The sequence below is a fragment of the Nycticebus coucang genome, chromosome 12, assembly GCF_027406575.1.
Source record: "Nycticebus coucang isolate mNycCou1 chromosome 12, mNycCou1.pri, whole genome shotgun sequence".
Lineage (NCBI taxonomy): Eukaryota > Metazoa > Chordata > Mammalia > Primates > Lorisidae > Nycticebus > Nycticebus coucang.
In genome coordinates this window covers 98685937-98709058 of record NC_069791.1, presented here as the reverse complement: position 1 = coordinate 98709058, position 23122 = coordinate 98685937, and the positions used below count along the sequence as shown (strand labels likewise).

Genomic DNA, 23122 nt, shown 5'->3' with positions numbered 1-23122 from the left:
GCATCCTCATTTCCTGGCCCCGTTCTGTCCAGGAAATAAAGGCTCCTGGCAGATTAACTGAGGATTGTGTGATGAAGCTCAAGCACCTTGCTGTGGTCCTGGGTTTTGGAGGAGGGTGTTCCTGGGAGATGGTGGTCTGTTGTAGCTGGCAGGATTCCCAGAGTGGCTGGCCCCTGTTAGTGTGCAGTAGGACATCAGGATCACTTTACATGGACAGGTGGTGAGCAACAGAGGAGACTCCATGCTCTTTTGTACACCCCCAGAGCTATCTCTTGGAGATTTTCAGAGGATGAGGGGAGAAACCATGGGAAACTGGAGCTTGGGGGGCAGATGTTAAGGCCCCTGCTGGTCTCCCTAGGCCACCATCTGTGGTCTGGGCTGCCTGGCCATTCTGCCATCAATCCTTTTTTGTTTTTTGGCCGGGGCTAGGTTTGAACCTGCCACCTCCGGCATATGGGACCGGCACCCTACTCCTTGAGCCACAGGTGCCGCCCCAGCCATCAATTCTTTTTATTTTGAGACAGAGTTTCACTATGTTGCCCTCCATACTGTGCCATGGCGTCACAGCTCACAGCAACCTCAAACTCTTGGGCTTAAGTGATTCTCTTTCCTCAGCCTCCCACGTAGCTGGGACTACAGGCGCCTGCCACAACACCTGACTATTTTTGGTTGTAGTTGTCATTGTTGTTTGGCAGGCCTGGGCTGGTTTTGAACCTGTCAGCTCTGGTGTATGTGGCTGGTACCCTAGCCGCTGAGCTACAAGCACTGAACCTCTCTTTTTTTTTTTTTTTTTTTGAGAGAGAGTCTCAAGCTGTCACCCTGGGTAGAGTGCCATGACGTCACAGTTCACAGCAACCTCAAACTCTTGGGCTGAAACGATTCTCTTGCTTTAGCCTCCCAAGTAGCTGGGACTACAGGTACCCGCCACAATGCCCAGCTATTTTTATTGTTGTTGCAGTTGTCATTGTTTTAGCAGGCCCAGGTTGGGTTCAAACCCATCAGCCTGGGTGTATGTGGTCGGTGCCCTACCCAATGAGCTACGGGTGCCGCCCTCTGCTGTCAGTTCTGTAAACTCCTCAGGGAGATAGGTGGGTCTTCTCCAAGAGAGAGGGGCTGAGCTGGGAGAGGCCAAAGACAGATGCAGCCTCCTGACATGTGTCTAGAGCCCAGGAACATTGCTTCTGGGTGTCACAGCAGCCCATTTTGGGAGCTCAGGCCTCTGCCCCTTCACATGTGTTTCCTCAGCTAGGCTAGCCTGAGGTGTGGCATTACAGTTGTGTCCAGTCCCAGGTGGGAGGATGCCCCAAGCTTCCGAGACCATGGCCTTCCAGCTTTTCTTGGGTTAAATGATGGTGCTGGGAGCTGGTGGCTCGAAAAAGATGACGTACTGGCAAAATATGCTGCTGTGCTATTCTGAGTCTTATTACGGAAAAAAGCAGGCAAGACAGTGTGAAAGACTGTCATGAATTTCTCCCCCACCCCCCACCCCTCTCATTTATCTCCCTCCATGTTTTGAACCAAATCCAGGCATCCTGTTCTTTTTTCTGCAAGTATTCTGGAGTGTGTCACAGTGCCACAAACACACCTACAGCAATGAATAAGTCTTCAACCCCATGAAATGTCTGGTGTGTTAAAATTTTTTGTTGTTAGTTTTTTTTTTTTTTTTTTTTTTTTTTAGAGACAGAGTTTCCCTTTATCCCCCTCGGTAGAGTGCCATGGCATCACAGCTCACAGCAACCTCCAACTCCTGGATTTAGGCGATTCTGTTGCCTCAGCCTCCGGAGTAGCTAGGACTACAGGCATCTGCGACAACGCCTGGCTATTTTTTTGTTGCAGTTCGGCTGGGGCTGGGTTTGAACCTACCACCCTCAGTATATGGGGCCGGTGCCCTACTCACTGAGTCACAGGCGCCATCCATGGTTGTTAGTTTTTTTACTGTGTGAATTAAGATCCAAATAATAAGGATCCTAATTAAGGACCAAATAAGGTCCACATGGTACGATTAGTTGACTTTTTTTTTTTTTTCTGAGACAGACTCTCACTCTGTTGCCCAGGCTAGAGTGCTGTGCCATCATAGCTCATAGCAACCTCAAACTCCTGGTCTCAAGTGATCCTCCTGCCTCAGCCTCTCAAGTAATTATAGGGTGCCTGCCACAATGTCTGGCTAGTTTTTCTATTTTTAGCACCCTCTGCGTGTGTGTGTGTGTGTGTGTATAATATATATGTATATGATATATATAATATGTATGTGTATATATATATTAGACTGAGTCTCATTTTGTTGCCCTTGGTAGAGTGCTGTGACATCATAGCTCACAGTGAGCTTAAACTCTTGGGCACAAGTGATCCTCTTGCCTCAGCCTCCCAAGTAGCTGGGATTACAGGTTCCCACCACAATATCCAGCTATTTTTTAGAGATGGGGGTCTCGCTCTTGCTCAGGCTGGTCTTGAACTCTTGAGCTCAGGCAATCCACTTGCCTTGGCCTCTCAGAGTGCTAGGATTATGGACCTGAGCTATTGCTCTAGCCAGTTGATGTTTTTTAAATCTCTGTTGGTGCAGATGATTTCCTTACCATCTCTTTTGTCCTTGAGGGATTTGTTGAGGAAGTTGACTCCCACAGCCTGGATTTTTCTCTGTGTTTGACGTTGCCATTGTGGTGGCGTTGAGTGTGTACTCTGTTCTTTGTATTTCCTGTAAGTTAGTAGTTGGAAAAAGCTGTGTTGTGTGGAGAGCCAGATTTCAGGAGCTCCAGGGCCATGGTAGGCAGTGGCTGTAGGAGAGAACATCATCATAAAATGTTCTGGATGGCATTGCTCTAGGTGTGAGGTGCTTGTTAGGTCAGTATCAGTTGCTTAGTTTGGAAGATGGCTTGATGATGTATGCCACTAACCGTGACTACTGGGTTGTCTGGGCCTGCTACTGGCTTGTGAAAGTTGTAGGTCCAGGACTGGGGCACATATTAGGGAGCTGGTAGTGGTTGGTTCACTGATAAAAAGCTGGGCATGGTGGCTCATACCTGTAATCCTAGCACTCTGGGAGGCTGAGGTGGGAGGATCCTTTGAACTCAGGAGTTCAAGACCAGCCTAAGCAAAAGCAAGACCCTGTCTGTATTAAAAAAAGAAAAGTTAGCCGGGCATCGTGGTGAGTGCCTGCATTTCCAGCTACTGAGGAGGCTGAAGCAGGGAGATCATTTGAACCCAGGAAGTTGAGGTTGCTTTTAGCGATGTTGAAGCCATGGCACTTTAGCGTGGGGCAGCAGAGTGAGACTCTTGTCTCAAAAAAAAAAAAAATTGGAACTTAGAGTTTTTTGTTTGCTGATAGAGCACCTGGGACTTTCCCTTTCCTGCCTATGGCCCTAAGTGACAGGAAGGAGAGACCCTGGCCAGGGGGGTGGGGGGGAAGCTCAACCCCCAATGTCTGTGCCCATGGCAGGTATAGCAGGGAAGACAGGCACCTGGGAGCAGACCCCCAGCTTGGCATGGTTCTGATGCAGTAGACTACAGCTGTCAAGTGCATTGCTGCCTTGGGGGCGAGCCAGGCAGCAGAGGGTCCCATGTTCCTGTTTTTAATTCCTAGGTCCTGAGAGCCAGGACTAGGATTGTCACTCAGTCCCGAGGCATAGTCTGCCCCAGTTGTGAGCCCCCTGTAAGCCCTAAGCAGACAGGGCTGCTGTGTACCTGGCCTTGTGCCAGGGATCAGCAAGACCCAGCTAGACAGGCCTGACTCCTCTGGGGCTCAATTAATCATGGGGAAGCCTCCATTAAACTGACAGGCAAGTAGATCCTACAAGGACAAAGATACAGGTCATGAGGAAGGGGCTGCTGGCTAGGAAGGACTGCTGGTGCAGGTGACATTGAGGCCAAGGCACAGAACCTGTGGCTCAAGGCAAGTTGCCCGGTGAGTATCCTGATAGCAGGAACACTCCTGCAGAATCCCTGAGGCATGAGGTGATGGAGAGCAGATGCAGGGCCTTTATCAGGAGAGCAGGTGGAGGCAGTATTAAAAGGTCTAGGAGGGAAGGTCTTTTAGACAGAACTCTGGCTATTGTGCAGAAATTGGTGGTGGTGGGGACTTGGCATTCTACCTGCCAGGCTGGCTTGGCTTTGGCTCTCACACATCAGCGCTTGGGGGTGCAGAGTGTGTGTGTGTGTGTGTGTGTGTGTGCGCGCGCAGGTAATGTTAGTTTCTTTTCTTTTTTCCTTTTTTTTTTTTTTTGGAGACAGTTTTTCTTGCTATCTTGCCTAGGCTGGAGTGCAGTGGTGTAATCAAAGCTCACTGTAGCCTCCGACTCCTGGGCTTAAGTTATCCTCCTGCCTCAGCCTCCTAAGTAGCTAATACTACAGGCATGTACTACCATGCCTGGCTAATTTTCTATTTCTTACAGTGGTGGGAGTCTCACTATGTTGCCAGCCTGATTTTGAACTCCTGACCTTAAGTGATCCTCCTGCCTCAGCTTTCCAATACTTAATTAGACACAAAATGCAAATTTTTAAATCTATGGACAAGAATATGCCCAGAGGGTGGGGAGGGAGGAGACAGGTAGGCTTTAGTTTGTTTTTTTTTTTTTTTTTTTTTGTAGAGACAGAGTCTCACTGTACCGCCCTCGGGTAGAGTGCCGTGGCGTCACACGGCTCACAGCAACCTCTAACTCTTGGGCTTACGCGATTCTCTTGCCTCAGCCTCCCAAGCAGCTGGGACTACAGGCGCCCGCCACAACGCCCGGCTACTTTTTGTTGCAGTTTGGCCGGGGCTGGGTTTGAACCCGCCACCCTCGGCATATGGGGCCGGGGCCCTACTCACTGAGCCACAGGCGCTGCCCAGGTAGGCTTTAGTTTTATCTGCAGCCCACAGGTATGCACGGATGGACTCCCAAGAGTCCATATTGGAGACCCCCAGCAGCCTGTGGTGCCTGGGAGTACCTGGGTACGATGCCGAGGAAACTACTGGAGACAGAGGATGTCTGCAGTCAGCTATCTGACATGGGACTCATATCCAGAATGTATGGAGGAGTCTTGCAACTTAATAATAAAAAGACAAATGACACAATTAAAAACTGGGCAAGAGGGCGGCGCCTGTGGCTCAAGGAGTAGGGTGCCGGTCCCATATGCCGGAGGTGGTGGGTTCAAACCTAGCCCCAGCCAAAAACCACAAAAAAAAAAAAAAACTGGGCAAGAGATCTGAGCAGACATTTCTCCAAAGGTACACAAATGGCCAACTGCACATGGAAAGATGTGTAACATCACTAGTCAATATGAAAGTGTAAATCAGAGCTGCAGTGAGATGCCACCTTGTACTCACTAGCATGGCCATAGTCAAAAAGACAGGGGATAACAAGTTTTGGTGAGGATGTGGAAAATCAGAGCCTATACACTGCCAGTCGGATGTGCAATGGTACAAATGCTGTGGAAATAGTCTGGTCCCTACACACTGCCAGTAGGGATGTGCAGTAGTGCAAATGTTGTGGAAATAGTCTGGTGTTACTCAAACAGTTAAACAGATTTAAATGTGTGACCCAGCAATTCCACTCCTAGGTATGTACCCAAGAGAAATTAAAATATGTGACACGGGCAGCGTCTATGGCTCAGTTAGTAAGGCGCCAGCCCCATATACTGAGGGTGGCGGGTTCAAACCCTGCCCCAGCCGAACTGCAACAAAAAAATAGCCGGGCATTGTGGCGGGCGCCTGTAGTCCCAGCTGCTCTGGAGGCTGAGGCAAGAGAATCGCTTAGGCTCAGGAGTTGGAGATTGCTGTGAGCTGTGACGCCATGGCACTCTACCGAGGGCCTTAAAGTGAGACTCTGTCTCTACCCCCTCCAAAAAATACATATAAACATAAAAATATAAATATATATATATATGTCACACAGACTTGGACCCAATGTTCACTGCAGCCGAAAGGTAGAGACAAATCCAGTGGCCGTCCGCAGGCAAATGGAGAAACTGAATGTTCTCATCCATCCAGACAAGGGGACTTGTCTGTGAAAAGGTTGAAGCAGTGACGTGCACTGCAGCACGAATAAGCCTGGGAAACATGCTCAGGGGAGGAAGCCAGATAGGAAAGGCCACACATCATATGAATTGTCCAGAATGGGCAAATCCATAGAGATTAGTGACTGCCTAGGGGTAGGGGCAGTGGGGGTTTAGGGGCAGTGGCTGATGAGAGTGGGTTTTTTTGGGGGGTGATGGTTGTACAACCTTGTGAATATACTTAAAACCACTGTATATTTTAAAATATGAGTTATTCTGAATTTAAGATAGTCTCTGCAGAGAATACCCAGGGAGATAAACCTCCCACATCCCCATCCCCTGCCATAGCCAAGTACCTGGCTTTCTGTGTCTCACAGGTCCCTTGCGGTGGGCCATGCAGTTGGAACCACATTGGGTCCCAGTTTACAGATTGGCAAACTGTGGCTCCTGGTGGCTGATTCCCATCCCAGGGTCACACAGCCAGAGAGTTGTGGCAGAGAGGTGATTTTGGCAGCATGCTCTGGGTCAGACCCCTGGAACACTCTTGGGGTCTGGGGCACAGCACCAGCCTCCTGGTTCAGAAATGGCCAGGAAGAGGTGGCAGTGATGTGTGTGAAGGACCCTGAGGGGGTCAGGTGGGCTTCGGGCTCAGGCTCACCCCTAGTACTGAAGCGTGCCATCCTTCTCACTTGCTCCTTCCTAGGACATTTACCGGCCCTTCCCTTTGATTTCTGGTTTGGTTTCAGGAGAGAGGTGGAACCTAGGAGTAGGGGTAGGACTTGGGTTGTAACTTGTGACCTTGGTAAGTCCCTCAGTCTCTCTGAGCCTCAGTTTTCCTGCCTGTAAGATGGGTGCCATGACTAGATGCACCTCATGGAGTCGTGGTGCAGTGGCAGGCACAGTCACTGGAAGCACAGTAATCGTGATTGTGGTTAAAGTGGCCCCTTGGTCCTCTAATAGTTTTGGGGCCCATTCCCTTGTCCTCAAGCACCAGGAGGCATACCCATGAGGCCTACTGCAGAGTGGATAGGATGTGGAAGAAACATGAGAGGTGCCTATGTCTGCCTGGGCAAGAGAATAGTACACCCCCTCAGCATCTAGCACGCCCAGTCTTCTTGCCTTCCCTGGTCTGCCCCCATACTTGCCTTCAGTGCAAGACCTCATGGCTGTGGGGGTCCCTCTGTTTTTATCTCAGTGTTTGTATGTTTGTGTTTCTAAGTGCATTCAAGCATATGTGTGTGACAGTGAAGTTAATGATACAAAACAGCTGGAGTGCCTACCCTCTTGTTTGACTTTGTTCTTTGGCCTAAGATAATGTATGACACTGTCCTGAATGATGTGTTGGTGTGTTGACCCTGCTGTCAGCCTTGGCTGGTGCATTCGTAAAAGGCTGCCCTTGGTGGACATTGCTAAGCCTTTGGGAAAGGTTGTGCAAGTGTCCATGAGGCTCAGTTTCACCCTTCCCGGTTGGCTATAGACTTCTCTTGAGGTTCTTCCCTCCTGAAGCCTGAGACCAGGGTGGGTCCACTGGAGCCTTCTTCCTTCTTCATGCGTTCTGCCTGGCTCATGATCTGGGCAAGTCGCTGGCCACCATCTTGTGACAACTAGATGGGGGCACTGCCAGATGTGGGCCTGCCTCTGTGACCCCCTCGCTTGGCTCCCCTTGGACACAGGGTATTTCTAACACTGTCCTCACCCCTTACCCTGGGGTACCTCTGCTGAATGGGTGGGGCACTGGAGACCCTTGTTCCTGAGGGAGACCCTGGCTAGGGTTCAGTTTCAACTGAGGAAGCCATTTTGGATGGAGACACACATTTTCCTTTCCGGAACACTCTGCTGTGGCCAATGCCTGCAGTGGGAGCCCAGACGGGCCCAGCCGGCCTTGCGCTCTGGAATGAAAACATCCCGCTGCTGCTGCTGTCTGGGGTGTCGGTTGTCTAGCCATGGGTGTGCTTGGGGCCTGGCCTGTGCTGCACTGCATGGGTCCAGCTGGCTGAGGCTGGGCACGTCTGCGGGCGGCCAGTGTGGCGGGGGCGCCGGTGGAGTGTGTGCTGCAGTCTCCCTGTAGAATGAGACGCAGTTGGAAAATGCAGCTCATGTCCTTTCCTGGAACACCTCGTTCCTTCTGGCTTGGCAGCTGTCTTTGCCAAGGGGCCTGGCGGTGCCCAGGCACCAATGCCAGGAGAGGGGCTGCAGAGGGGGGGTTAAGGGGGGCTCACTTGCTCTCTGAGGCTCCTAACCTGACAGCGCAAGTGTCCTGCCTTCAGCCACTACCATGTTTTAAGGCAGACTGTATCCTGTGAGGCCATCTTGGGAAGGGCTTTGTCCCCAGGCAGAAGCAGAAGCCAGTTTTCCTTCTGGTTGAGGCTTAGTCTGGCGGCTGTTATAGCCCAAAAGCAGAGGAGGGGAGCTCAAGGGTCCTGAGCCTTCATGCTGCCTTGCAGTGCTGGTCTCAGGCTGGTCCATGCTATTAGTCATGCCCGGTGGCCATGTGTGTGAGTTACGGGTGTGCTGTTGCTAGGCTGGATCAATGCTTCTCTCCCACTCAGGGCACTGCTGCCCTGAGCTGGGGGCCATATGGCCAGTACCCCACCTGCCCCGTCCCTTCCTTCAACAACCCGGCCCTGCTGGACACTAAGGAAACATCTGGGGAGGGGGGGTGTAAGGGGAGTCGGGTGGGTTCCCAGTCTCAGTGTCACCATTAGAAGGGGGCTGGTGTAGCTCTCTCCTGGGCAAGGATAGATGGCAGTACTGGATGGGCACCTATCTCTAAGTCAGCTACCTGCGTGGCCCAGGCAGTGGTGTGGAAGGGGCTGCTGGGCCCTTTTCCCCCCTGCCCTAGATGGGTAGCTCCAGACCACCACCTACGGTGGAAGGGTGGGTGTACCCCGTTCATTTTCAGGGCTGGGCTGTGTATTTCTGTCAGAGTGTGGGGGAGGCCATCCCTGGACACCACACTTTTTCATCCCCTGCCCCCAGATTCCAATCCCTGTCCTTGCTGGGGACCCTTTGAGGGCCTGAGGTGTAGTGTCACCCCCAGCTGATGACAGCTCAGTTGTGTAGGGTTTAGTGCCTATGAGGAGTGGCTCTGTGAGGATAGACTGACCAACCCCCTAGGTCCTGTAAGGTGTGCCAGTGTCCTCCCAGTCCTGACACCCTGGGACTGCACAACCTTTGCAAACTAGCCTGGATGCTAAGGGGCTCACACTGGTGATTCTGCTGCCTGGGCCCTGGCAGCCTTTCCCTCTGTTCAGAGGTGACCCCTCCACGTCTCGAATGGGTCCTGGTGGAGGGCTGGAGGGTAGGTCTGCTGGGCAGCCTGCCCCCTAACCTTCCACTGGGGAAGTGCAGTGAATGTTGCCAGGGGCTCCCTCCCAAAACTTGAATCGTTAATTTAAACATCATTTCCGGCCCTGGAAGCCAGCCTCACTTGCCATAAATAGAAGTGCAAAGGGGGAAAGAACAGAATGAGGTCATAGGGCTCCAGCTCCTGAAAGGAAGGAGCCTTTAATGAGCCCTGGGGGTCCCGGCCCTGTCCACCCTCAACCCAGGCCAGAGAGCCTGACATCTACTCTCTTCTTCTCCAGGCCTGGCTCTAGGAAGGGACATGTTTGGCAGTTTCCCCATGCTGGGGGAAACTTGTCTCCTCTGTGAGAGGATAGGTCTGGCTGATGACAGCCTCACAGCGGGTGCGTGGGTGCCCCCAGCTGCTGTGTTGTCTTGTCCTGCCAGAGGGAGGAGGCGGCTGGCCAGGAGGTGCAGGTTACATAATGTCCACAGGCAGCCCCTGTGGAGCCTGTCTCCCCAAGCCCTATTTCCAGCCGGGCAGCCAGTGCAGGGTGGGGGTGCTGGGCCTGGCGCTCACTCGCGCCACTGACCACATGTGTCTGGAATGTGCAGATGTTTCCTTAGGGGCTCCGGCCAGACCCCAGACCCCACCCAGCATCTGGACTGGGGAACAGGCATATGGGCCACTCCCCTTTTTAGCACTGGAGGAAACTGAGGCTACTGGGCTGTGGGTCAGGATCCTTGCTTGTCTGGGGATTCTGTTCCCTCAGTTCCCGAATAGGGATAACTCTCAGAGCTGTCCCACTCTTGAGAGAGCTTCATTCGTGGGGACCCTGCAGAAAGCCCACCCCTGAAGAGACCACTCTGCCTCAAGGCATCATCTAACTCTTTTCTTGACTGGTCAGAGCCTTGTCTGCAAGGGCCAGGGAGCCCCCAGTTCCTGCTTCTGGCCAGGAAGATGGGAGTCAGGTGCCCAAGGTTGGCCATGGGAGATGGTACCCCTCTATGAACATTGGATCTGAAAGGCAGGGGAGTTGGGACCACCCCAGTGTGGGGACTGAATGGGCTCCTAGTGACACCTGGGGCACAGTTGGGATCTTCACCCCTCCCTAACATACTTGGCCATCTTGGACTAGGAGAGGGAACAGCAGAGGGACCTGGCCAGGCTTGAGAGCCTCTTCCTGCATCTCTTTGACCATGGGGTAAAGTCCCAGAGCTCCAGGTGACGTGGGTCTCATGCTGCTTGGGCCTGCCTCTTCCCGGGTGTGTGTGATCCCCAGGTCAGTCCCCTAAGCAGCGTCCCAGAGAGGGGACGTTACCTGGCAGGACCCTTTGGGGTACTCCAGCCAGGTGCTGGCTCCTGTCCTAGTAGGGGGCAAGGAGTATGTGGGACAGCTGCTGCTAGGCCAGCCTTGGTGTTCATGCCTCCTGACAAGCATCACTCCCAGAACATCAGTGGCAGAAGCAGATGGCAATGTGGGCAATTTGGACTTTGGGCAGTCCCCAAAACCCATGTGCGCATCCTGCTCTAGGAAGATGCCTCCACATGCTGGGGACCGAGGTGCAGCACATGGCTGTCTTCTAGGTCCTGGCTAGGTGACCTGCTTAAGCTGTTGGAGCTGGGCTGCACGGGGTCTGCACTGCCATCTGCTGTTTTTCCTGCCTATGGGCCACAGGCCTAGTGATGCTGGGGAGAAGTGTTGGGCCATGCCTGTCGTACAGGGAGCATGTGGCCAGCACCCATGACAGGGTGGGGCTGCTGGATGGCTCAGAAGAAATCTCAATGCTGCTAGTGGGGGAGGGAGGGCTTGGGGACCCTGACGGCAGTCTGTCCCCTACACCTTGCTCTGGCTTCTCAGGGTCCTGTGGACTTTCCAGAAAGTGGGGTGTGGGCCGGGTACAATGGCTCACCCTGTATGTAACCCTAGTACTCTGGGAGGCCAAGGCGGGTCATTGCTCGAGTTCACTGAATTCGAGACTGGCCTGAGCAAGAGTGAGACCCCCATCTCTAAAAAAAATAGCTGGGGGAAAAAAAATTGCCGGGCATTGTGGTAGGCCCTTTAGTCCCAGCCACTTGGGAGGCTGAGGCAAGAGGATCACTTGAGCCCAAGAGTTTGAGGTTTCTGTGAGCTATCATGCCACAGCACTCTGCGGAAGAGACAAAATGTAAGACTCTGGGGGTGGGCATGGTGGCTTACGCCTGTAATCCTAGCTCTCTGGGAGGCTGAGACGGGTAGATTGCTTGAGTTCATGAGTTGGAGACCAGCTTGAGCAAAAGCAAGACACTGTCTCTACTAAAAATAGAAAAACTGAGGGCAGCGCCTATGGCTCAAGGGAGTAGGGCACTGGCCCCACATGCCAGAGGTGGTGGGTTCAAACCCAGCTCCGGCCATAAAAAAAAAAAAAAAAAAAACTGAGGCAAGAGGATCGCTTGAGCCCCAGTTTGAGGTGAGCTATGATGCCATGGAATGCTACTCAGGGTGACAGCTTGAGACTCTGTCTCAAAAAAAAAAAAAAAGAGGCTTTGTTTCAAAAAAGAAACAAACACAAAAAACCCAACAGAAGGTAGAGTATAAACAGTTTTGTTTTTTTTTTTTTTTGAGACAGAGTCTCACTTTATCGTTCCCAGTAGAGTGCGATGGCATCACAGCTCACAGCAACCTCAAACTTTTGGCTCAAGTGGTTCTTTTGCCTCAGCTCCCGGGTAGCTAGGACTACAGGTGCCCATCACAATGCCTGGCTACTTTTTATTTTTATTTTTAGAGATGGGGGTCTTGCTCTAGCTTGGGCTGGTCTCGAACTTGTGGTCTCAGGCCATCCGCCCACCTCTGCTTCTCAGAGTGCTGGGATTACAGGCACAAGCCACCTCGCCCGGCCTATGGACAAATATCTTAAGGTCTTTTCTCTCCTTTCTCCTGTGTTTGCACCTGGCTGGAGTTAGGCATGGAAACGTAACTATATCCCCAGCATCCTTGTCCTCCATTTGCGCCCTGCTCATGCTCATCCTTGGTCTCTGGTTCACTTCTCCCCTTGGCTGTCACTCCTCAAAGTTCAGATTTCATTGTTGTCCTCGCTGTAGCCACCACCTGAAGTGTCTTGTGATATAGCCGTTGCCTCTCTTGGGTACTGTGCTTGACTGATAGGTAGGAGTCTGGCTGCCTTACCCCATCTGGGGCATTGGCTTCTCCCTGGTCTCCTAGTGGCCAGCCTGTTGTGTCCTGCACAGGGACATGGTGGACACCACATAAGCCTGGCTGTGGCCCATGCATCCTCATGTACAATGAGGCCTCAACCTTATCTTGGTGTGTGGGAGGGGACGAAGGAAAAGCAGTGCTCAGATGTGGTCACAGAGGCAACTCTGCAAAGGGGCCTTTCCCTATGGTCCCTACCTTTCAAGAGCCTCTCCCCTTTATAGATTTTCTGGAGCTCCATGTTCTGGACATAGGCTCTTGGGCTGTCCCACAGCTCTTGGGACAAGAGACCTGTACCTCCTGCCCCCAGGCACACCCTCATCTCCAGATGGAGCTGAGAAGCTCCCTGAGCTGTGTGCTTAGTGTCCAGCTTCTTGAGTAGAGCTTGTCAGGGTCTGAGGCTGCCTCTTGGCCACGCTGACCTCAGCTGGGGTGGCTCCTGGCCCCCTTGTCCCTTCCTCTCTGAAACCACCTCTGTCTTCCCTGGACCCCCTCATTATGTGCGGGCAGGCTGCTGCAGGAGCCAATACCAAGGTGGGCAGGGGTGTGGCAGGCAATGGGGGGGTTCGGAATGGTGATGGCAGCTGCCAGCTTCTGGGTCCCTAGCCTCTGTCTTGACTGGCTGGGTTGTTTTGATAGGAAGGGCAGGGTTCCAGGGAGTATAGGGCAATGCACAGACCCATAAGAACCAGGTAGGGACTGAGATTCCCAGAGAGTCAGGTTGGCTCACAGGTCCCTGCACTGGGGTGGGAAGGGTGCCTGAGAGGGATTGTTGGCTGAAGAGGCTACATTAGAAAGGCTGGTGCTCTGGCCAGGTTCAGCAGAGCCAAGGCTGCTCAGGCTACCTGTCTTGCCTCCACATACCAGTTCCAGGCCTCCGTTTCTGACACTGGTGTGCCAAAAGTGCCACTGCATTGCTGTTGTCGCTGTTTCCATTGGTCTTTCTCAGTTAGTACTAAAATTGAATATTTCTTCCATGTCTGTGACTTGTTTTGTTGGTTTTTTTTTTTAGTTTGTTTTTGAGACCGTCTGCTCACAGCAATCTCAAACTCTTAGGCTCAAGCATTCCTTCTCAATCCTTCCTCAGCCTCCTGAGTAGATAGGACTACAAGTATCTGCCACCACACCCAACTAATAATTCTGTATTTTTTTAAAAATATAATTTTTTACTTTTTTATTTTGTTGTTGTTTGTTTGTTTTTAGTAGAGATGGGGCCTCACCCTTGCTCAGGTTGGTCTTGAACTCCTGAGCTCAAGCAGTCTTCCTGCCTCGGCCTCTGAGAGTGCTAGGATTATAGACGTGAACTACCACACCTGGCTAAATTTGGGGTTCAATGGCCATCTCCATCACTAGGATTTGGGGTCATCTAGGGCCTCCTCTCTATTATTTCTTCATGTTCCTACTACCTTTAGGGACATTTCAAGGTGGGATGCCAGTGTATTCTAAACCATGTGGAGGGTGGGTGAGGTCAGCCCTTGATGATGTGGAACCCTATTGGGCTTGGGGCAGGACATGGGGGGGCCTTGGCACTGGGGAGCAGGGCTGGGAGGCTGTGCTCGTCCAGGTGCCCATGGTCAGCAGGTCTTTGTGGTTTTGCCATGTGGCACTCAGCCCACAGCTTGGGATGTGTTGTGAAGGGCTGCAGACCCCTGGGTCCCTCTTGGCCTAGTTTCCTCAGATGAGTATTTATTCTGATCCTCCATCAGAAAGGTCCCCCTCTGGTTTGGGGAATGGGGGAGCTTGGAGGGTGAGAGGCCACAGCTTGGGGTGCTGGAAGTTCCTGAGGGTGGCCCAAGGATGGCCTCGTGCCCTGCTGGGGCTCTAGCCCTTACTTGTGGCTGCTTGCTTCTCAGAGACATCTCCCACAACCTGCTCCGGGTGCTGGACATCGGGCTTCTGGCCAACCTCTCGGCACTGGTGGAACTGTGAGTGTCCCTCCCCTGGCTGTGCTGCTCCCAGGGATTGCTCTGGGAAGAAAGGTGGTGGCCCCCTGTCACTGTAGGACTATGGGGATTTCCATCAAACTTGCCTGATGGCCCTCTTTCTTCCAGGGACATAAGCAACAACGAGATTTCTACATTAGAAGAAGGAATATTTACTAATTTATTTAATTTAAGTGAAATGTAAGTTGCGTTGTTTTGGTGGGTATCAATGGCTGTACTCCTGATCCCCCAACATCCCTTCTGCTCTTGTACCTGGCCCCATACCTGCTCCCAGATTTGAGACCAGACCTGGGAGCAGTTGGCTTCCCTGCTTAGAGCCCCTTCAGGGTGGGCCATCTCTGCAGCTACAGTGGGAGGCTGGACTCTCAGGGAGACCCCCAGACCTGGTCTCTCTTAGGGGGGGCCAGTAGAGACTCTTCCCCAGGCCAGGCCTGGAGCCCCATATCCACCCTTCCCCTGCAGAAACCTAGGCGGGAACCCGTTTGAGTGTGATTGTGGTCTGGTGTGGCTGGTACGCTGGGTAGAGGAGCAGCAGATTCATGTGGTGCAGCCCGAGGCAGCCACATGTGCTGGGCCTGGGCCCCTGGCTGGCCAGCCCCTCCTGGGCATCCCCTCACAGGATGGCAGCTGTGGTAAGTGTGGGTGGATGGGACAGGACCTGGGCTAGGATGAGCCTGCTCAGGACCTCTAGGCCAATGGGGGCAGCAGACAGGGCCCAGGAAGCAGACACACGTGGGGTGGGACCATGCATGGTAGTGAGTACTGTGCAGCTGCTGGGGTTCTGGTCTGGGACCTCAGGGTAGGGGGAGTGGAGCAGGGCCAGGAGGAAGTGGGAGCCCAGAGGGACCACCCTTTCTGCCTCTTCCAGGTGAGGAGTACATCGCCTGCCTCCCTGACAACAGCTCAGGCGCCATGGTGATGGCAGCTTTTTCAACTGCCCATGAGGGCCTGCTGGAGCCTGAGGCCTGTAGCGCCTTCTGCTTCTCGGCTGGCCATGATCTGGCAGCCCTCTCAGAGCAAGGCTGGTGCCTGTGCGGGGCAGCACAGTCCCCCAACACTTCCTCGGCTTGCCTGTCCCTCTGCTCTGGTCCCCTGCTGCCCTTTCCCCCTGCCTGCACGGGCCCCACCCTCCTCCAGCACGTCTTCCCTGCCTCCCCGGGGGCCACCCTGGTGGGGCCACATGGACCCCTGGCCTCTGGCCAGCCAGCAACTTTCCACATTGCTGCCCCGCTCCCCATCAGCTCTGCACGCTGGGACTTTGGTGATGGCTCCCCCAAGGTGGGTGTTGCTGGTCCAGCTTCTGTGCACCGCTTTGTGCTGCCTGGGCGCTATCATGTGACAGCCATTCTGGCCCTGGGGGCTGTCTCAGTCCCACTGGAGACAGAGGTACAAGTGGAGGCGGCCCCTGCTGCTGTAGAGCTTGTGTGCCCATCCTCGGTGAGAAGTGGTGAGAGCCTCGAACTTGGAATCCAGAATCGTGGTGGCTCTGGCCTCCAGGCCACCTATAGCATCGTGGCCCTGGGCGAAGAGCCAGCCCAAGGTACACATTGGGCCCTCGTCACCCCTCGCTGCCTCCCCTTTCTCCCCAGGGCTGGAGTGGATAGAGGAGGGCTTGGCACCCCAGCCTTGGGCATACGCTGACCTCCTATTCTTCCTGCTTGCTGCCCACCAGTGGTGCACCCGCTCTGCCCTTCAGACACAGAGATCTACCCTGGCAATGGGCACTGCTACCGCCTGGTGGTGGAGAAGGAGGCCTGGCTGCAAGCGCAGGAGCAATGCCGGATCTGGGCTGGGGCCGCCCTGGCCATGGTGGACAGTCCTGCTCTCCAGCACTTCTTGGTCTCCCAGGTTACCAGGTGCCTATGCCCCCACCCTCTGAGAGGCTTTGAGGTGGGGCGGGGGGTCTCTGGAACACTGGGTTTGGGCCAGAGCCTGAGGCCAGAGGAGGCTCAGGAGGAGAGGTGAGGGTAGCCAGAGAGGTCATGTCCCGCTGGGACTATGTGCTGATGGCCCTTCCTGTCAGCTCTGCACACTCAGAAGTGGACATGAGGTGACTCAGGCTTTATAAACAACTTCTGAGACACACATGCATGGGAGGCGGACCTGGACCCTGTATTGTCCTTGTCTGTGTCCCTCCAGGGAGGACCCTGAGCCTTTCTTAAGGGTGGGCTCTGGCTTTCTGTTTTTCCCCCACTCCTGCTCACTCCCCCTCCTGGGGCAGGGAGGTTCACCACGCATCACCCACACTGTGCAGGACAACTTGGTTAATGGTCCCAAACACAGCCCCTCTCCTGGTATGTGCCCTCCTAATACACGCCTGGCCATGCCCTTGTATGTGTATGCAGACACCCTACCCACAGGAGGGCTGCCTACCTCTGTAGAGCTGTTAGAGCTGCCTGTTTGGGTGCTGCTGTGAGGCTGTCTTACTCTTCAAATGGTACACCTGGAGCCTTCCTGCAGGGCAAGGGGATGGATGGCCCTTGGTCTCATCTGATACGAAGTTCCACAAGGCGCCCCTGGCTGTGCCCACTGGCCTCCGGGTGTGGTGTCTGCGTGAACACTGTGTGGGTCTGGTGTGTGGGTCTTGCTTATCTAGTCTCCGAACCTCAGTCTCCATCTGGAGAACAGGGATGGTGATAGGGCCCATCTGGTAGGCTGCTGGGAGGACGGTGTTCCCCCAGGGTGGGAGGACCAAGGAGCTGCCTGAATGCCCTGCCATCTGCCCACAGGAGCCTGGATGTGTGGATCGGCTTCTCAGCCATGCAGGGAGCAGAGGTGGGCCTGGCACCCCAGGGTGAGGCCTTTAGCCTGGAGAGCTGCCAGAACTGGTTGCCTGGGGAGCCACACCCTGCCTCAGCTGAGCACTGCGTGCGGCTCGGGCCCGCTGGGCGGTGCAACACGGACTTGTGCTCAGCTCCGCACAGCTATGTCTGCGAGTTGCGGCCGGGAGGTGCGTGCTAACGTGGGGGGGGGGCAGGAGCGCCCCCTTTCTAGGTTCATTCCTTAGAGTTTGCTATGGGTAAGACGTTTGCTGAGTACCTACTATTGTGCCGGGACTGAGGCTGTCCCAGGAGAACTAAGATAAAGAGTACTGGGGTGGGGTGCCAGGTGGCTCCCTCCCAGGCCTGCCCCACCTGGGTATCTAGCTGTCCTTAGCTGGGAATAGCACCTCAAGGTACACTTGCCACCCCAGGCCCAGTGTGGGATGCTGAGAACTTCTTCGTGGGAGTGCCCAGTAGGGACCTTCAGGGACCCCTGCGTCCACTGGCACAGCAGGAAGCCCTCTTGGCCCCCCAGCAGCCTGTGGAGGTAGGTGGCCCCTCCGTGGATTAAGGTTGTTAGTAACCAGTATAGACAGTTTGGAAAATCCCGGGTACAGAGAGGAATAGCATTTAACTCTATTACCCAGGAGAACTCTATAATCCTCCTGGGCCCTCTCTTTCTCTCTTCTTTTTGAGACAAGAGTCTCACTTTGTTGTCAGGGCTAGAGTGCTGTAGTGTCATAGCTCACAGCAACCTCAAACCCTTGGGCTCAAGTGATCCTCTTACCTCAGCCTCCCTAGTGGCTAAGACTACAGACGCCTGCCGCAATGCCTGGATTTTATGCTATTTTTAATAGATGGAGTCTCAGTCTTGCTCAGGCTGTTCTCTAACTTCTGAGCTCAAGGGATCCTCTTGCCTCACCCTCCAGTGTTAGGATTACAGGCATAATCCTTTTTTATTTTTAGAGATAAGGTCTCGTTCTGTCCCACCCATCCCCAGTGCCATGGCTTCATCATAGCTCACAGCAACCTCAAACCCTTGGGCTCAAGTGATCCTCCTGCCTCAGCCTCCCAAGTAGCTGGAACTACAGGTGGGCACCACCACATCCAGCTAATTTTTCTGCTTCATTTTTTTGGAGAGACCCCAGGGTCTCACTCTTGCTTAGGCTGGTCTCAAACTGCTGGCTTCAAGTGATCTTCTTGCCTCAACCTCCTGAGCCTTTTCTTTCTTTTTTTTTTTTTTTTGTAGAGACAGAGTCTCACTTTATCACCCTGGGTAGAGTGCCGTGGCATCACACAGCTCACAGCAACCTCCAGCTCCTGGGCTTAGGTGATTCTCTTGCCTCAGCCTCCTGAGTAGCTGGGACTACAGGCACCTGCCAGGATGCCCGGCTATATTTTTTTGTTGCAGTTTGGCTGGGGCCAGGTTTGAACCCGCCACCCTTGGCATATGGGGCTGGCGCCCTACTCACTGAGCCACAGGCGCTGCCCATCCTGAGCCTTTTCTATGAGTGTTTGCAAATTATTTTTAAAAAGCCAGAATACGGATCCTGCTTCTCATAAGATGGTTTTGATATTTTTCCTCCCAAGTGACATAAAATTAGGCCTGTGGTGGCCACAGAAAGGCCTTCTGATGGCCTTCTTCCCTTCTGTCCTGGTGGGTGTTTAGGCTTAGAGAGTTCAGGCCCCTAGGTGGGTCTGCACAGCTTAGGTGGGCCCCCTTCCCCACCAGGTCATGGTGTTTCCTGGCCTGGAGCTGAGCCGAGAAGCCTTTCTTACCACAGCAGAATTTGGGACCCAGGAGCTCAGCCAGTCTGCCCAGCTGCGGCTGCAGGTGCACCGCCCCTTGAGAGAAGCAGGTGCGACTGAGATGATAGTGGGTGTTTAAGGGTCATGGTGGCCTCTCTGAGTCTGACATCTGCTGACCCCTTGACCACGAGGCTAGCCCTCAGCCTCAAGGTGAACAGAGAGCAGGGACAACAGACAATGTCTCACAGGTGTCCCAAAGAGAGATGGGGGCTGCCTTAAGCCAGTCAGATGGCCAGTAGCAGGGGCATGATGAGGGCTAGGTGTGCTGCTTGGTGAGTCCTAGCATCATGGCCAAGGTCAGCTTTGTCAGTGTGCAAGCCTGGGTTAGCAAATCTGGGTTCCTGATATCCCTCTTATTGCAGGGGTTCCAGAAAACAGCAGTGAACTTGAGAGTGGGTCCCTGGACAACAGGACTGAGCCGGCCCCTGAGTGTGTGCCAGAGGGACGCTGGTGCCCTGGAGCCAATGTCTGCGTGCCACTGGATGCCTCCTGCCACCCTCAGTCCTGTGCCAGCGGGTTCATATCAGGGCCTGGGCTCTGCAGGGCCACCTATACACTATGGAGAGAGTTCCTCTTCTCCATTCCTCCAGGACCCCCTGCACAGTACTCGGTGTGTGTCCCTGACCTAGATCTGTCTTGTTTTGTTTTGTTTTTTTAAGGCAGAGTCTCACTCAATTGCCCTGGATGGAGTGCTGTGCCATCATAGCCCACAGCAACCTCCAACTCTTGGGCTCAAACAATTCTCTTGCTTCGGTTTTTCTATTTTTAGTAGAGATAGTGTCTCGCTTTTGCTCAGGTTGATCTCGAACTTCTGAGCTCAGGCAGTCTACCAGCTTCGCCTTCCCAGAGTGCTAGGATTATAGGCGTGAGCCACTGTGCCCGGCCTAGATCTGTCTTTAGCTGCCAAGACCACCTTTCCTTCAGCCACTCAAAGTTTGCTATTCCTGCCAAACAGACAGGATGCAGGTTTCCCTCCAGCAGGCCCTTCCTAGCCTTGTGCCCTGTACCCCCCAGCAGGCCCTGGCTTATCTCTCAGCATGAGCAGCTCCCACCCCAGGATCTTTGCACCTTCTGTGCCTGCTTTGCCCTTCAGCAGGTCTGGCTCCTTTTCATCCTTCAGGTCCAGACCTAGTATCTATCAAGGGCTCCACCTGTCCAGGCAGTCTACCCTGCCTACACCCTTTCCCTGTGGTGTCCCTTGTTTGTAACTATTCTGTCTGTCCCTGCTTTGAGTACCTGGGGGTGGGGAGGAAGGGGCTCCATGAAGCAGGGAGTATGGTGCTGAGACCCCCAGCTGGGAGCCCCACCTGCTCAGTGGTCCCTGCAGGCCCTGACTATGTGTATGTGGTACAGCTCTACCTCTCTCTCCTGTAGGTCACCCTCCTCGGCCAAGATGTCCTCATGCTCCCTGGTGACCTTATTGGACTACAGCACGATGCTGGCCCTGGTGCCTTCCTGCATTGCCCCCTGGCTCCCGGTCACCCTGGCCTCCATGCCCCATACCTTTCTGCTAATGCCTCAGGCTGGCTGGCCCACCTTCCCACCCAACTGGAGGGAGCTCAGGCCGGCCCTGCCTGTGCCCTGAGATTGCTTGGGGCCACAGAGCGCTTCACACCCCTGCTGGGCCTGAGGCCTAACCCTGGGCTGCGGCGTCCAGGCCGCTATGAGGTCCGGGCCATGGTGGGCAATAGCGTGTCCAGGCACAATCTGTCCTGCAGCTTTAGCGTTGTCTCCCCAGTGGCTGGGCTGCGGGTCATCCACCCTGCCCCACATGATGGCCACCTCTATCTGCCAACCAACGGCTCTGCCTTGGTGCTCCAGGTAGACTCCGGTGCCAATGCCACAGCCACAGCTCGCTGGCCTGGGGGCAGTGTTAGCGCACCCTTTGAGGCTGTCTGCCCTGCTGTGGTGGTCACTCTCATGCCTGGCTGCCCCCGGAAGACCAACGACACTCTGTTCTCAGTCCTGGCACTGCCCAGGCTCAGTGAAGGGGAGCACACAGTGGAGGTCATGGCAGAGAACAGTGCCGGCTGTGTCAACCTCAGCCTGCGGGTGACAGCTGAGGAACCCATCTATGGCCTCCGTGCCATGCCAAGCCCTGAGGCCCGTGTGCTGCAGGGAGTCCTAGTGGTGAGTGTGGCCTGCAGCCCACCCCAGCTATGTGCTCATGCAGAATGGGAGCCTTTTTTCCCAGGTCCTGTCAAGTCATTTCTCAGGCTACTCACTAATTTCTCGATTACTAAGGTGTCACAGCTAAAACAGCCACTCTAAGTACTTTCTGCTCACATTTAATGAAGCAAATTGTCCTAACTTTTTTCCTATCTGATCTCATACGAGCCCCTATGAGTGCAGGTGCATTTTCCAGGCCCTCTAGCAAAATGTGAGTGGTTTCTGAGGGAGTCTGAACCTCTGATGGAAGTCTGATGGCCACCATGGTGCCATGCAGGGATGAGGCTGTCTGCTTCCTGGGGGTGCCCAGTTCCTGCACCAGAGGTTGTGACTTGTGTGGTTGTGCTCTGAGCTGGGTCCTGGCTCCCTTGGTGATACCTGTTCTGTCAGTTGATTGTCATCCCAGACCCCAAGGCCTGTGGAGCTCACACATCTTCCCTAAACCCCTGAGCTGTCCAACTAAGGAGCCTGGGGCAGGAGCTGAAATGGGGGTTTGTGAGGATTCAGAGACAGGTTGGTTCTTTGTAGCTGGTACTAGGTCCACTTGACAGGTGGGTAAACAGGCATAGAGAAGCCAAGGCCACGTGGCTGGAGGTTAGAGAGCCAGGTCTTGACCCCAAGTCAGTGCTGCATGGCCTAGGCACCACACATCCAGGGCCCTGGGCATATCCCTCTCCTTCATGTAGGGGTCTGGGGGTTGTGGCTCAGCTGTGGGCCCACTGGTCTCTTCTTGCCATGTTGGCATTCTCCAGCATCCCCAACAGGGGCTATTCCAGTGGGTCGACAGGGCCTGAGGACAGAGTTGCTCCTCCATAGATCCCCAGCTAGGGCAGTGTTGTGACCTTAGCTGATGCTGTACCCTCCTTCAGAGGTATAGTCCTGTGGTGGAGGCTGGCTCAGATGTGGTCTTCCGGTGGACCATCGATGATAAGCAGTCCCTGACCTTCCACAATGTGGTCTTCAATGTCATCTACCAGAGCGCTGCCATCTTCAAGCTCTCAGTAGGTGGGCAGGTGGGCGGGGCGGGGTCCTGGGGTGCTGGGTTCTCACCTTGGCCTCTCACCTTGGCCTTCTGTTCTGCTCTGCTTTGCCCAAGGATGGTGCTGCTGCCATGGGTGAGTGTGGGGCAGGGCATGAAGTGGGGCTGGGGCCTCGCCATCTGCTGTCCTCCCAGTTAGTTGTGGCCCATGCCCACTGATGCCTGTCTCTGCAGCTGACAGCCTCTAACCATGTGAGCAACGTAACAGTGAACTATAATGTGTCTGTGGAGCGGATGAACCGGATGCGGGGCCTGCAAGTGTCCACGGTGCCGGCTGTGCTGCCCCTCAATGTCACCTTGGCACTGACGGCTAGTGTGCTGGTAGACTCAGCTGTGGAAGTGGCCTTCCTGTAAGTACCTGGGGCCAGGCATGGGGGAGTGGGTGGCCAGCCAGGTTTTTATCCCAGCTCCTAGCCTCATCTATGGGACCCCAGGCCAGAGTATTGCCTTTCTGAGCCTCAGTTTCTCTATCAGGGGATGCCAGGTGCACAGGACCCTGGAAGGGCTGCATGGGAGGGGTGGGAGGACCTGGCACAGAGAGGACCTGGATGGGGGAACCAGGAGGGAACCACTGCAGGGCACAGGTACAGCTGGGCCAGCAGGCTTCCCACTGTGGGAGTGCCAGTCCTGCCTGCTGCCCCTGTTCCATTCTGTTTACTGCTTGCTACCACCCTGGCAGGTGGACCTTTGGGGACGGGGAACAGGCACTCAGTCAGTTCAAGCCTCCATATGTTGAGTCCTTCCAGGTGCCAGACCCTGCAGTAGCCCAGGTGCTGGTGGAGCACAATGCTACACACACTTACACCTCCCCAGGTGAGTTCAGGGCCATTGCCCTTGGGGCCCTGAGCTTGGGCAGCTTTTCCTTTGGGACAGCCTTAACCCTTCCACCATGACCTGCTGGGGTTAATAGCTTGAGGCCTTTCTGGAGGGAAGGTCAGTACCTAGGTGTGAGTA

At 54.3% G+C, this 23122-nt stretch overlaps 1 protein-coding gene across 8 annotated transcripts in view; it reads left to right on the top strand.

Moving 5' to 3' along the window:
- Positions 1-23122, top strand: part of PKD1 (polycystin 1, transient receptor potential channel interacting) — a 54174-nt gene that overhangs the window by 2099 nt on the left and 28953 nt on the right. For 5 of the 8 annotated variants that reach the window (XR_008373470.1, XM_053557689.1, XM_053557687.1 and 2 more), the window contains exons 2-14: positions 14300-14371; positions 14498-14569; positions 14852-15021; positions 15258-15929; positions 16062-16245; positions 17119-17339; positions 17583-17698; positions 18884-19010; positions 19323-19570; positions 20335-21090; positions 21999-22130; positions 22343-22518; positions 22848-22981. Coding sequence is in view for 7 of the 8 variants with exons in the window: in XM_053557689.1 (XP_053413664.1) it covers positions 14300-14371; positions 14498-14569; positions 14852-15021; positions 15258-15929; positions 16062-16245; positions 17119-17339; positions 17583-17698; positions 18884-19010; positions 19323-19570; positions 20335-21090; positions 21999-22130; positions 22343-22518; positions 22848-22981 (3080 nt within the window). In the remaining variant the exon portion in view is untranslated. Of the gene's footprint in view, positions 1-14299; positions 14372-14497; positions 14570-14851; positions 15022-15257; positions 15930-16061; positions 16246-17118; positions 17340-17582; positions 17699-18883; positions 19011-19322; positions 19571-20334; positions 21091-21998; positions 22131-22225; positions 22245-22342; positions 22519-22847; positions 22982-23122 lie in introns of those variants that run through there. The other 3 variants (XM_053557688.1, XM_053557691.1, XM_053557692.1) reach the window with 3 other exon arrangements.